This window comes from Anopheles merus, chromosome X, assembly GCF_017562075.2.
Source record: "Anopheles merus strain MAF chromosome X, AmerM5.1, whole genome shotgun sequence".
Taxonomy (NCBI): Eukaryota; Metazoa; Arthropoda; class Insecta; order Diptera; family Culicidae; genus Anopheles; species Anopheles merus.
The window spans coordinates 7,411,822-7,425,757 of NC_054081.1; the positions used below are offsets into that span (position 1 = coordinate 7,411,822).

The 13,936-nt window shown below is 49.0% G+C and overlaps 2 protein-coding genes across 3 annotated transcripts; one reads left to right on the forward strand and one right to left on the reverse strand.

The window, feature by feature from the left end:
* Positions 1 to 1,072: 1,072 nt before the first annotated feature.
* On the reverse strand, positions 1,073 to 6,546 carry LOC121596741 (activating signal cointegrator 1 complex subunit 2). Its single transcript, XM_041921944.1, has 5 exons — positions 6,350 to 6,546; positions 6,214 to 6,291; positions 3,218 to 3,375; positions 2,754 to 3,144; positions 1,073 to 2,678 (listed from the first exon to the last, which is right to left on the reverse strand). Exons 1-5 carry the CDS (start codon positions 6,365 to 6,367, stop codon positions 1,191 to 1,193), a joined length of 2,133 nt encoding a protein of 710 aa, XP_041777878.1. The 5' UTR covers positions 6,368 to 6,546; the 3' UTR covers positions 1,073 to 1,190.
* A 469-nt stretch (positions 6,547 to 7,015) lies between these two features.
* LOC121596055 (protein FAN-like) lies at positions 7,016 to 13,350 on the forward strand. Of its 2 annotated transcripts, XM_041920659.1 has the most exons (7): positions 7,016 to 7,165; positions 7,237 to 7,693; positions 7,767 to 7,952; positions 10,741 to 12,101; positions 12,239 to 12,367; positions 12,541 to 13,004; positions 13,080 to 13,350. In XM_041920659.1, the coding sequence occupies exons 1-7, from the start codon at positions 7,152 to 7,154 to the stop codon at positions 13,178 to 13,180; spliced, it is 2,712 nt and encodes a 903-aa protein (XP_041776593.1). In that variant the 5' UTR covers positions 7,016 to 7,151; the 3' UTR covers positions 13,181 to 13,350. The 2 variants fall into 2 exon arrangements, with proteins under 2 accessions (XP_041776593.1, XP_041776602.1); XM_041920668.1 differs by lacking the exon at positions 12,239 to 12,367.
* Positions 13,351 to 13,936: the final 586 nt, after the last annotated feature.

Below are 13,936 nucleotides of genomic sequence, written 5' to 3' on the forward strand. Positions count from 1 at the left end.
CTGTCGTTTAATGGCATAGGACCGCCAGACATGATCGGATAGGCAAATGCGCTTACAGTTGAAGGACTGGAAGACTTCAGACACACAATGAAGGAAACAAGTCCTAGATGTTACAGGATGCATTGGATCGCCTTTTAGATGAAGATCTAGCACCAAGTTCTTGGTTCCTATTTTACGAAGGCATTCTTCAGTTCTCACAACTTAACAACGTGCCCGTCATTGGATGGACAGTGCACGCCCATATGCAGGATAGACTATCCTACTAGTTGGGAAATCAATAAGTCACTGATAGCCAATTCGATCAGCTGTAAAGGCAGGCCTCTTACACGATTGTTGTGCCGCAGAATACGAAAAAGAAGAGGTTACTGATGCTCCATGTGTATTACAGTGCATCATCGTTATCATCAAACATCCTTTTTAGATAGTGATATTAGGCGAAATGTCTAACAACTCAATCAGTTACTTTCGTTGACTCACTTACTCTGGACTTGGCTTGAGTTTTGTTCGAATACATGATGTTTCGAATCTGCGAATTGTTGTCCGAGGTCGTCTAGATATATCCTCAGCGAGAAACATGCTGTACCAGGAACAGCTTCAATTTTAAGAGATCAGTTTTGGAAGAATTTGGAGGAAGGCAGGCTCTGATGAGACTCTCGCTGTCTCCAGGATGAAAAGATTATAAGGAATTCCTTCGATGCAAACTAATTGGAACCTCATCCTTACCTCACCGTATCATGCTGGATTCAGCTGATGAACTCATCCAATCAAGATGTACCTAAAGTTAGGATATTTTCCGTTTCTATTCCGACTTCGTTAAAGTTTCAACGTCTGTTTCAGGGTTTCCCACAATTTATTGGTCAGTTCCCACGACTTTTTCATTGTATACCATAGAGTTTTAGTTCATTCCCATAATTTATTGGTGTTTTCCGATTGGATATTGATACATTTGGACCAAAAAATTCTGGGAAACGGCCAACCAATAAATCGTGGGAAACCCTGTATAGTTGAGGATACAAAAATATTTCGTAAATAATAATAATGAAAACCTTCAAAAAAAAAAAATCAAACGAAATTGGGTAAAAATTAAAATGGTTTTATGATACAATTGAACGAATTATACTGCCCGAAAATCACACACCAACATACAGCAATGCCATCACTTCGGCCTTCACATCTACCCCGCTCACCCACTACGACGGCAGCATACCGCGGTTGCGCTTGTAGCTCGCGCCCTGCTTGCGATTGTGGTTGCCGCTCGTCGCCTTGTGCTCGTTCTTGTGCCTTCGGTTGAGCAGCACCTTCGCGTCCTGCCCCTGGCCCTTCGGTTTGCCCCGCACGTCCGCCTCCTTGGGGCTGGGCCCGGCCGCCGCACTCCCGTGCCTTCGCAGGTACTTGCTGTTCAACCGCTCCTCGTACCGCTTCCGCGCCAGCTCCGGATTTTCGCAGAACGCCATCGCCCCATTCCGGTTCGCGCCCTGCTCCGACTGCTCCTCCTCGCTTTCCTGCTCCTCCTCGCTGCTCTCCGCGTCCACGGTGTCGGCGAGCGCGTTCCGGGCGCCCTTGGCCACCTTCACGTGGCGCGATTCGCTCTCCGCCATCGCCTCGAACGAATCGTCGTACTCGTCGTCGTCGTCCGGTTCCTGCTCCGCGATCAGATCGTACTGCCGGTAGAAGTGGCGCATCTGCTGGATGTGGCTCTTGTCGTCCAGCAGCTCGGTCAGCGTGCGCGGCTGCCCCGGCATGCCCTTGCCCTTCTTGATGATGCCCTTCACCTTGTCGTTCACCATCACGTCGAACTCGTCGCCATCGTAGATGTTCAGCCGGTCGATGCCGGTGCGCAGGTAAAACTCGTCGAGCGGATCGGCCGGTATATGCGGCTGGTCGCCGCCGGAGGACGGGCCACCGCTCGGTCCGCTCGCCGCATGGTCCTGCTCGAGCAGCACGCTGACCGCCTGCTCCACGTCGTCGTACGCGCGCACGACCTTGCGCACCTGCTCCACTGCCAGGTCCGGCAGCAGCTCCATGATGTAGCGCACGTTTTGCTCGACCCGCTGCTCCTCCTCGGACAGGCTGGCACCGTCGTTTGCGGGCGATTCGTCCCGCCCTTGCTGCTCCGCTGATGCCACCGGAGCAGCTGGCTGCTTCGGGCGCTCCCTCGCGTACGCCTTCTGGATGAAGTCGTACTTCACCTGGTCGACCGACTGGTAGCCCACCTGCACAATCGCCAGGTCGTCCTCGATGTCGTACAGGCTCTTGTAGTCGCCCACGAACACACTGTTCGCCAGGCACTCCGTCAGTATGCCGATGAAACGGTCCGCCGCCAGCAGGCTGTCGCCCGACCCGTCCATGATCTTCTCCAGCTGCACGCTCAGCACCGACCGGAACGTTTCCAGCAGCTCCACCCGCATATCGTTCAGCGCGGCCAGGTAGCGGGACTGCCGGTTCACCTCCTGGATGTTTCGGTACAGCACGATCAGCACGTTGTCGTAGAAGTTGCTGAGCGCGAACTCCACGCCCAGCTCGGCGCAGATCGTGCGCAGCGTGGGCGAAACGGTCACCAGCTGCACCAGCACGCTGCTGCAGTCCTGCGCGTACAGCGTGAGATCGTTCAGCGTCGCCTCGGACACGGTCGCATCGGCCAGCTCCGACTCGCAGCGCGTCTGGATGATGTTGAACGCCTGCCAGCGCCGACAGAACAAGCAGTCAATATTAGTTACAGTTTAACAAAACCCGCCGGCGAAAGACACACTCACGTTCAGCAGGTAGCTTAATCCGTGCTTCAGATCCTGGATGTACTTTGGCTGCAGCTGCAGCACCGTGTCCAGTATGCGCGCAATCTGCGCATCGTTGTCCCGGCTGTAGACCGAGATCAGATCGAACAGGAACGGCACGGTGACGATGAAGTGCTTGTACACCAGCTTGCCGTAAAACTCGGGCTCCATCCAGCACGTGGCGCTCTCGCGCACCGTGGTCAGCCGGCAGATCACCCGGAACACGTGCGCATGGGCTGCCGTGTAGAGCGGCAGGACGCGTTCGTTGTCTAGCGCCTTCAGCACCGGCACGAGATAGAACGGGAGCGCATTCTGCATGAACGACACGACACTCTCCAGCGCCGTCGCGTTGTGCACGATCGTGGACCAGAATCTGAAGGGAAATTCGTATCAATCAAGCGGAATGGGGAGAATGGCCGAAATTTGGCACCATCGGGCACACTTACTTGTGATACTCGAGATTTAGTAGATGCTTCATGTCCTTAATAAACCACTCCGTTTCGTTTGCCCACTGCTCCAGGAGGGCATCGCCGACGGGTTCCTCTCCATTGACGAGAAAAGCGGTGTACTTGGTGAAGCATCGCCCATCTTTCCAGGTTGTGTGCTAGAAAAGAAACAAAAACAAATGAGCAGGACGATGGAAGAGATTAACGATGGTTTGAGCAATACTAGAATTGGTTAGGACTGACAGGACTAGCTCTCAAGGCTCTCAAAAAATTAGTGATTGACATTTTCAAACATTTCTGAGTTCTTACGGCATATTGCATCTGATATTGGTGAATCGTTGTAAAGTATAATCTTGTCACTGGCAACCAGGAAAAAAAATCATATTTTTGAAAACCAGGTTTGCTGCGTAACTAGCAACATTGAAGACTTACAACTTTTGAATGAGTAATGCAATAGCAATGCAATGTTCTGATCAAAATTAAATCAACTGATGCAGCTGTTCCTACAGCTGTGCATAGACCGGTTCCACTCGTAAACATTTTCAAGTTATACGGTCACAGCATGAACTCTGTTAGTCGAAGTCCGTCCAGCGCTCACTTCAAAGTGAGCATACAGCACCAAGGACTGTGTAGGAACGAGGTCAAATATCAGCCAAAATTATTTGGGCCATCTTGGATGTCATTTGACAGCAGAAACCCATTGAAAATGCATCAAACCCTCAAACATATATATTTACTGGCGGCATACATATTTTTCCTGTAAAATTTAAGAAGTAATAAACAATTTTCTTGCGATTGACTGCCCGATTCATCATTAAAATCATAATCGAAAAGGGCTTCAAGATGTCAAACTGTTACAACAAACTTTTGGCTACTTTTCCTTAGCTAGCGGTCCTGATAACATCCCGGGGATAGTAGTTACTTCTTGCATTAAAGCTTTGGCATCACCACTCACTATCATATTCAACAATTCGCTTCAATCTGAGTGTGTCCTAGCTCTTTGGAAAAAAATCCCGAGTATTACCTGTATATTATGTATATGTATGTATGTATATTGGTATATTACAGAGGAGACAGATCCTCAATTTGTAACTATGGATCGATTTCTATGCTCTGTGCAGCCAGCAAATTGTTTGAGTTATTGATTCATTAGCACCTATTGCTAGACACTTTTCCCCATTTAACACCACTACACCATGGGTATACTGGTATACGGTCGTTCTACGGCAACAAACTTAGTGCTGTTTTAAGAAGCAAGATAAAAGGATGCAAGTTGATACAATCTATACTGATTTTAACTCTGCATTTGATTGTGTTAATATTCAAACGCTAATCGCTAAACTTTCAATGCTTGGTTTTCACTCCGGATTAATCAGGTGGCTTGATTCCTACTTAAGTGCGTCGCCCCGTACGAGTTAAAATAGGAGACAGTTGTTCCGAAGAATTTAGTCAACCCTCAGGCGTCCCTCGGGACAGTATTTTGGGCCCATTATTATTTAATTCAATTATTAACGACGTTGCGAAGGCAATGACTGAGTGTCCTTTGCACCTTAATCCTGACGATTTAAAAATGTAGTATTATTTCATTCACTCGTTCTAGTGCTCCGTTTGCATGTTGTATTTCTGGCAAACCTCTATCACGATCTGAGTAAAGGCTTTAAGCGTCTTACTTAACAATAAACTTTGTTTGGACAAACATGTTGACTCGGTGATGACCAAGGCTAACAGAATGCTAGGAAAGGAATCTAAAGACAAGCAGAATCTTACACGATCCACTGTATTTTTGTTTTTTACGTGAAATAATTGAGTATGCGTTAGTAGTTTGGTTCCCTGCACAAATAACTGGAGTTGACAGGCTAGAAAAAAAAATCAAAAAAAGGTTCACATTTATTGCAATAAAACGACTTCCTTGGAGAAACACTAGCACTCCATCGTATAAAACTCACTGTCAGCTTTTAGGTTTGGAAACATTAGAGAACCGAATACTAGTTGCTCAGTGAATGTTTGTTGTTAAATGTCACTGGTCACACATATGCACCTCAATTGTTGTCTCTTGTCAATATGTACAGACAATTTTTATGCATTGACCATCGTTTTCGCTTGTATTGCGCTAGGTATCCTTTACTATTTTTGTTCAAAACTTTTAATGACTACTCGAGTGTAATTGACTTGTCCTTTGATGTTACCAAATGTTTGTGACGCTTAAAAGAACATATCGCACTAGATCATAGAAACGCTTAGTTATAGGTCCCATAGTATTTAAGAGATGAGTGGAGACCACGGAGGCCAGATACTTTATCAAGAAGTAAATAAATTACTTGACCTCGTTCCTACACAGTCCTTGATACAGTACATAACTCCGCTCCGCAAAACGTCACAGATTTCATCCCATACAAACGGGAACGAACAGATTCCTCATAGAAAAGTGAGTGACGTCACTCACTTATGAGTTGAAATCAGTGGAGATTGGGTGTTGCGGCAAACGGATTTAAGCGAACGGAGTCGATGCTGTGGCCGATTGTTGTTCAAAGTTGCCTGGAATAGGGCTAACTCAATCTTCTACGATGGTAGTTTACCAACACTTCAAGATACGAGCTTTAGTTTAGTTTCATGGCCTTATATGGATTCATGTTCCAGAACCGTTATGAAGTCGTCATAGGTTATGGATTCCAAGACCAATATCGGTTCTGGATTACTTGTACGAACGGTAGGGGTTTATGTTCCGTTTTTGAACCAATATGGGTTCTAGGACCAATATGGAATTTAGGGCCACTCTGGGTTCAGAATCAATTCCACGACCACTATTCAGATTCAGTAGGAATTCGCGATTGATACCAAGATCCAAGAGGATTTTGGTGTTCAATCGTTCCACCTTCATGAAGATGCAATGCAATGGACCAATCTTGAAGGCTAACATTTTTTTAATCCAAATTGCCGATTCCATTAGCGTTCGACTCGTCGCTGAAGAATCGAACCGGCACACGGACATTACTTACCAGTGCAGCGACACTTCGCTGTACGCCATTCTCCGTGTGAACGATCTTCTTCAGGTTCAGAGGAAGTGTGGCATCATCCTGGCAAGCGAATGTAATCCGGTTAGTGATATAAACCTCCTAAAAAACGCATCCTTACCTTATTCTTGTCACTCATGGTGCTTCTAGTAATGTGTGTGTCTTAAGAATGTTCTTTTTTTTCCTACGATTGCATCAACGCAATGCTTGTTACTCTGCAACAAAACACAGCTGTGTACGGTTTAATGTGTTTGCTGTGTTTTTTTCCCCTCCTTCTTCTAGCTTCGTACGATGTGTCCAGTCGCATTCTGACATTACATGATGCCATGTCAACACGTGTAAATGTATTAAAAAATATTGTAAAAAAACATGTTTACTTTGCAGCTACGATACGCTTACGAATTAACTTCGTGTTGTCCTTTTTCCCTATAATTTTCAATGAATGTACGGCGAATTTCATTCTTTGTTTCTGCAGCAACAGTGCTCGCCAACCGTTGTACGACCTCTTTGCATATTTATTTTCTGCGGCCCACATGCATCAAGGGCACATATTTTGTAGTCTTTGTTTATCGTTTAATTCTGTTGTAAATTTTACCTTGATTATAGAAATGATGTTTGTACAAAATGTATTGTAATAAGCTTTTGTGTGAAAAAAAAAAAAACATTTCTTTCACGGAGCACAGGTTGACGACCACTGAGCTACAAAACTTGCTACGAGCCCCTTTACCCCGCACACAAATGTAAACAAACATCAAACGCCAAACGTAGCGGCGTCCCGGCTGACAGCTGATTGTTATTGTTGTTTCGGCTGCGCTTCGGCAGCAGTGCGATACCGGATCTGCGGTTGGCAAGATAACCTTTGTCGGCTCTCCTCCCGCTGCCTGCTGATTCACTGGATCGCCCGGAGCCGCGGCCACGGAGCAATGGAAAAGCAAAGGTAACACCGCGACAGCTTAACATCCCGCACTCGACCGCACTACAGCGCACTGCTCCATCTGCGTGTTCCAGGTTCTCGCTGCTGCTGCTCGAGCCGAACGAAATCTACTTCGAAGACTTCTCGGTCGACGTCGTACGGCTGGGCGGGACGGCGGATGGCCGATGCACCGAGCCGGACCTGCAGACGGCCGGCCGGCTCAAGATGTGCTCCCGGTCGCTGGTGTTCGAGGCGAAGGGGGCCAGCGCCGGCCAGCCGCTCATCAAGATCATGTACAAGGACTGCACCACGATCGACCGGCAGTACCAGGACGGTAGCGAGCCGGCCAGCGGCGACGGCCAGCGGCTTGCCATCCGGTGCCGCCAGTACATCGAAATGCTCGACCGGGGCCAGATACAGCCGTACCGGTTCGTGCAGCAGGAGTGCACCTTTCTGTTTCACTTTCACTACGCCAAGCTGGACGAGTGTTTGCAGCAAATATGCCAGCTGTACCGTGCCTCCACGCTGCCGTCCTACGAGCAGAACAGTATGGTGAGTGGGGTTGTAGGGGGTTCCCGCTTAATTCGATGGTTTTCTCAACGTTTGTCTTTCGCGCCATTCGCAGATAGCAACGATCGTGTACTCGCGGCACAGTCGCGTCAAGTTCAATCCACTCTGGCTGAACAACCTGTACGAGCGGACGGTGGCGGACTTTCAGGTGGAGGAAATCAATCCGCTGGTCGTGAACCCGGGCCGGCTGCTCGTCACCAACGCGTTCATCTATTTCCAGTACTACAACAACATTAGCACGGTAAGCGGGAGGCGGGGGGAAACACATTCTGATTGCATTATGTTTGAGCGTAAGATTGCAAACAAGCAACAACAAACGCGGTGTGACTCCGAGCCCGATGCAAAGTGAATGCGTTTCACCAGGGACGGATCCATTGGACCCTACAGCCTTTTGGGCGTTCTCTTCGTACCGGTCTAAACACCTTTGCGGTGTGCCCGATTCGCGGTTAAAAAGAGCATTTCGATTTCGGAAAGAATGTGAATTAGTGATGGGAACAGCTCCGAACAAAAAGGAGGGTATTCATTCCGCTCACTGCTGGAAAGGAGCGATACTGCTTCAGCAGGTTTTTCCCCCCTGGTTGATAACTAAACTGCAACCCAGGATCGGCTCAATGATCTATTCAATAGCTGAGCTGGTTCCTGTAGGACGGGCCGGGACCAATTCCCCCCCCTAGAGACCGTCGTTCCGTAGCAAAGCGAGAATATCCGGCTGTGCGGGGTGCTCCATCACTCTGGAGAAGAGCCTATAAGCGGTCCTTTAATAAGTAATGATGGGCGTAAAACGCGTAAGAAAACTATTTGTAGAATTCAAGCTTTGGTATCAAAAGCACGAAAATGTATTTCACAAGAAAAGGGTTGCAGGCAGTTTTATCCTTTGAAGATATTTTGAACAGTATTTGAAACGATCGTGCATACGAACTTGGCGTAACGTCCTATACATGCCGGCCTATACAGACTTTCGGGACTTACTGGTACGACACAGCGGGATAAATCAGTCCTCGCTCAGAGTTGACGAAAAGCGGATTAGTATTATTATTGTTTATTAATTCACTGGATAATATAGTCCCGGTGAATTATCTTAGTACAGGCTTGTATTGAGATGTTGAAATCGAAGCTCTTCGAGTGAACCTCTTTGTATGACCTGCACATGGAAGTAAGCGGCTCACCTGATCCGTAGTTAGTTCGACGGTGACCGATGGCAAGCAATGGGCGTGGGCATAGGGGAACCGTCGGGGCATACAGGTCTAGTTGTTGAAGCAGAGTCGATATTATCCCCTTCAGAATCCTTGCGTCGAATAGTTGATGGGCAATACGAAGTCTGTCCTTTAACGGTTGTAGCCCAAGAAGCGAAAGGCGAGTTTCGTACGGCGGGTATCGGCTCCCATGGGAGTAGGTTAACCGCGTATCGAGAGAGCGAAGTGCTGGATTGACAGGCTCTAATCCAATCTGACAGGTGTTGGGACGATGGCTTCCAAACCACACTGGCGTATTCGATACGGCACATAGGGCCTTGAGCTCTTTAGCCATTTGGAGTACGAACCCGAAAAGTTGGTTGCAGCGACTGATGAATTCTTCCGTGTCTCGGTTAAATTGCTATTTGGTGTCTAGCACAACATCGAGATCCTTTACATGATCAGTACGCTCAATACTAGATCCATGTATATCGTAGCTGCAGTGAATAGGAGATCTGCTGAATGTTATCATCTGGCGTTTTTCAATACATAATTTTAGGCGATTTCGGTTGCACCATTGGTAGAAGTTGTTTGGATGTTGCTGCAGTTCGTGGCAGTCTGATGCATTGCGTACTGTCATATATAATTTCACATCATCTGCAAACATAATTTGTCTGCAGGAATTTGTCTGCAGGTAATAGGTAGGCCCGATCGTCAATAAATAGTGTGAACAACAGTGGGTCCATATTACTTCCCTAAGGCACACCGGATGGTAAGACTTTAGCCAGTTTAGGAACATTCCTTCAGTTTCCAGTTTTTTTTTTTAATTTTTGCAAAGAGTATGTTGTGATCAATGCTGTCAAATGCCGCTTTAACATCGGTGTATATGGCGTCCGTTTGGAGTAGTATTAAGTTAATCTGATTCAGAATCATGAATCTAAATGAAACTTTGAAATGCTTCAATGAATCTGAATCTCGGTTGCAATGATTCATGATTCTCAAAGATTCATTAATATCAAAGATTTGCGAATATTTAAGGTTCATAAAACTCCAAAGATTCATGAAATTCCAAAGATTCATGGATCTCCAATGGATTGACTGGATTAATATATCTTGAAAGATTCATGAATCTCTGAGGATTCATGAATTTGAAAGTATTCGTAAATCTCGAGTGATTCATAGAGCTTGAGCTTTTCATTATTCTTCTTATTGGTGTAGCAACCTACAAGGTCATGCCAGCCTATACAGGCTTTCGAGACATCTTGGCAGTACCATGCAGCCAGATAGTTTGTTTTGCTACCGGTCCATGCAAGGCTTGAACCCACGACGAGTATGTTTTAGGTGGGATTGGGCAAAATCAATATTTTGAAAATCATACATCTGTAAAGATTCTTAAATTCCTGGAGATGTATGTACTTAAATGGATTTATGAATCTTATAGATTCAAGAATCATTCGAGAATATTTAGAGATCCATGAGTCTTTGAAAATTCATGAATCTTTGAAGATTTGTGAATCATGACATGAAGCTTTATTCAAAACAAATTTGTTAGTGTCACTTCGATTCGCATTAATTTTACGTAGCGCAACGCGTTTATAGCTTCAAGAGTGTTAAATGTTGGACTTGCTGTCGTTCCCTCCAACTACGAGGAATTAGCCGTTCTCAACGGTTCATTGGCTGCTATTTTGTAACAAATTGCGGACGGACACATCACACTCCCCCAATGAAATATCGAACACGACTTAAAGGACCTTTACTTTAACATTCCTTGCCAAAATGAAAATGTCTCAATTTTTCAAAGATTCGCGTTTCCCGAAACCATTCACATTCACTCTTCTGTTTGCTTTGCCTTTGCAGAAGCCCGTGCTGAAGGTGGCCATCCGGCACATTACCGGACTGTCGAAGCATCGGTATCTGTTGCGGCAGATCGGGCTGCGGATCCGGTGGCAGGACGAGCAGCAGCAGCAGCAGCCGTCGGCGGTGGCGGCGGCGGGCGGTACCGACCAGTGCCTTTACCTCGTGTTTCGCAACCAGCCGGACCGGGACGACTGCTGGCGCTGCATCGGCGAGCAGCCGGACTATGCGGCCGCCGAGCAGAGCCCCGAAAGCATGACGCTCAAGTGGCAGAACGGGCTCGTGTCCAACTACGACTACCTGCTCTACCTGAACGGGCTGGCCGACCGGTCGTTCCAGGATCTGACGCAGTACCCGGTCTTCCCGTGGATCGTCACCGACTACACCTCGCCGGAGCTGAACCTGGCCGAGCCGGGCGTGTACCGCGACCTGGCCAAACCGGTCGGCGCCCTCAACCCGGAACGGCTCGCCCGGCTGCGCAGCCGGTACGAGGAGATGGGCGAGCCGAAGTTCCTGTACGGCTCGCACTACTCCACGCCCGGCTTCGTGCTGTACTATCTCGTCCGCAAGCACCCGGAGCTGATGCTGTGCCTGCAGAACGGCAAGTTCGACCACCCGGACCGGATGTTCAACAGCGTGGCGGACGCGTACCACAACTGTCTGCACAACATGTCCGACTTCAAGGAGCTGATACCGGAGTTCTACGATCCCGAGCAGGGCGGCGACTTCCTGCAGAACGGGCTGAAGATTGACTTTGGCACGCGGTTCGACGGCACGCCGGTCGGGCACGTTGCGCTACCGCCGTGGGCGCAAAACTCGCCCGCCCGGTTCGTGCGGCTGCTGCGCCAGGCGCTCGAGTCGGACTACGTCTCGGCCCGGCTGCACCACTGGATCGATCTGATCTTCGGCTACCGGCAGCAGGGCCAGCCCGCCCTCGACGCGGACAACGTCTTCTACCATCTCTGCTACGAAGGGTCGGTCGATCTCGGGCAGATCAACGATCTGGCCGCCCGGCACGCGATCGAGGTGCAGATATCGGAGTTTGGCCAGATCCCGCGCCAGCTCTTCCGCACCGCGCACGTATCGAAGCTGCTGGCCGTGCCGGGAGCGGTCGGGCCGGCCGGCGGGCGGATGGTGCTGCGGGCGCTCGGCGAGTACTGCACGCACAAGGACGCGATCACGGCGGTCGCGATCGATCGGGCGGTCGGGCACATCTTCACCACCAGCAAGGACGGCACGATGACGTGCTACAGCCTCGGCGAGCGGCGCAAGATACGCAGCGTGCAGCTGAGCGATCTGCCCATCAGCTCCGTCCAGCTCGCGCCGGACCGCTCCATCATACTGGGCGGCTGGGACAACACCATGTAAGCGCTGGGAGGAAGAGTGGGCAAAGGGTTTGCGCGGCATCATACGCGGTGCCGAGCTGTAGCTGTCGCCTGCTCGCATCTTAATGTGTCTCTGTTCGGTTGTTTCGCTTTCCGGGTTTCTTTCCTTTCCGTAGTTTTATCTATAATTTTGACTTTGGCAAGATTTCGAGCACCATACGGGCGCACGATGATGCCGTCTCGTGCATTTCCTACGTACCGTCCTACGGCCTGCTAGTGTCCGGGAGCTGGGACTGCAGTTTGAAGTAAGTGTGACGCGTTTTTTCGTTTTGTTTTGTTTTTTTTCTTTTTCGTTGTTACCTTCTGTTTGCTGCTTCTTCCGCTTCACCTGTGAGTTCTTCTGTGCGTTGTGCGTTTATTTAGCCTTTACATCCTTGCCGCAAATACCTCTAATCTGCGCCTCCTGCGTGCTTTGCAGAATCTGGAACAACTACCACAACGACTCGGTCGTCGGCTACCACGTGCTGGAGGAGAAGGTCGTCTCGCTCGACACGTTCGCGGGCGAGCGCACCATCCGGGTGGCAGTGGGGCTGCAGAGCGGCGAGCTGCTGCTGTACGAGCTGGACGGGCGCACCGTCCACCGGCCGACGTCGTACACGCGCGACAACCAGCAGCTGCTGCAGACGCACCGGGGCGCCGTCTGCGAGGTGCGGTTCAGCGCCAAGGGCACGCTGATCGCGTCCGTCGGCGAGGACCGGCTGCTGTACGTGACGGACGCGGACAGCAGCATGACGATCTGCCGGAAGGAGCTGGCGGAAACGGTGCGCTGCCTCTGCTGGACGGCGGACGGCAAGTATCTGCTGCTGGGCGACCGGACCGGCACGCTGCACGTCTGGAACATGCTGCTGGGGGTGGTGGAGTCCGAGCTGACCCTGCACACAGGTACGTTGCGCGTGTTGCGATCGCATGCCTACACGCAAGCGTTTGACTTACGTTCTCTTATTTCTCCCTCGTCAGCCTGCGTGTATCGTATCGAGTGCATTGACGAGCAGCGGATTGTGAGCTGCGGCAAGGATGACAATAACTATTGTGTCAAATTGTGGGATGTTGCCACGTAGCCAACATTCATGTGATAGAAAATGCAGAAAAGGGGGAGTGTGTGGTCGGGCGGGACCACTGCGTCGGGGAGGGAGGAATACATGCATGCAATACACTGTACTGATGTAAAAGTGGGCGCGCTTGTATGCGTCGCCAGTAACTCGCAATAAATACGTACTAACGGTTTTTTTTTAAATTACTTTTTTATTTTCCGCAAAACCAAACGCCTCGAATTGTTTCAAAAATCTACGTAGAGCGGGATTCATTGACCAGTATGGTAGCGGAATCCGTTCGTGTATCGTAAAGGGTACTGCATTGGTTCCTGGTCCGGAATAGCTTTAGGAATAGGTGAACCATTAGATGAATCATGCATTACCAGGTAAAGTTTTAGGACAGGTATAGAACATTGGAGAAGTTCCAGGACCGGAGTTCAGGATCAGATGTACCGGTATAAGTTCAGGGTCAACTCTAGTATCGATTTTGGTTTGGTACCAGTTCTGGGATCGTTATTTGGGATTAGTTACTGGCTCAAAATGGATGCGGGATCAGTTCGAGGTCCAATACTAACCTGTGTTCCAAGATTGGTGTAGATTCAGGATTAATTCCTAGGACAAAAGAGACTCGGCATGAATCAACTCTAAGATCGATTCGGGCTCGGTGTCAATTCTAGGATCGTTATTGTTTTAGTATTAGTTATTGATTCACAATGGATGCGGGATTAGTTCCATGTCCAATACTAAGCTGTGTTCCAGGACTGGTATAGATTTGGGATAAGT

Excerpts from the sequence above, each read along its gene's own strand:
- LOC121596055 (XM_041920659.1), top strand. Across the intron at positions 7,953-10,740 it reads ACTACAACAACATTAGCACG|AAGCCCGTGCTGAAGGTGGC; the intron begins GTAAGCGGGAGG and ends TTGCCTTTGCAG. Across the intron at positions 12,102-12,238 it reads GGCGGCTGGGACAACACCAT|TTTTATCTATAATTTTGACT; the intron begins GTAAGCGCTGGG and ends TCCTTTCCGTAG.
- LOC121596741 (XM_041921944.1), bottom strand. Across the intron at positions 3,376-6,213 it reads AGCGAAGTGTCGCTGCACTG|CACACAACCTGGAAAGATGG; the intron begins GTAAGTAATGTC and ends TTTCTTTTCTAG. Across the intron at positions 2,679-2,753 it reads GATTAAGCTACCTGCTGAAC|GCGTTCAACATCATCCAGAC; the intron begins GTGAGTGTGTCT and ends CGGCGCTGGCAG.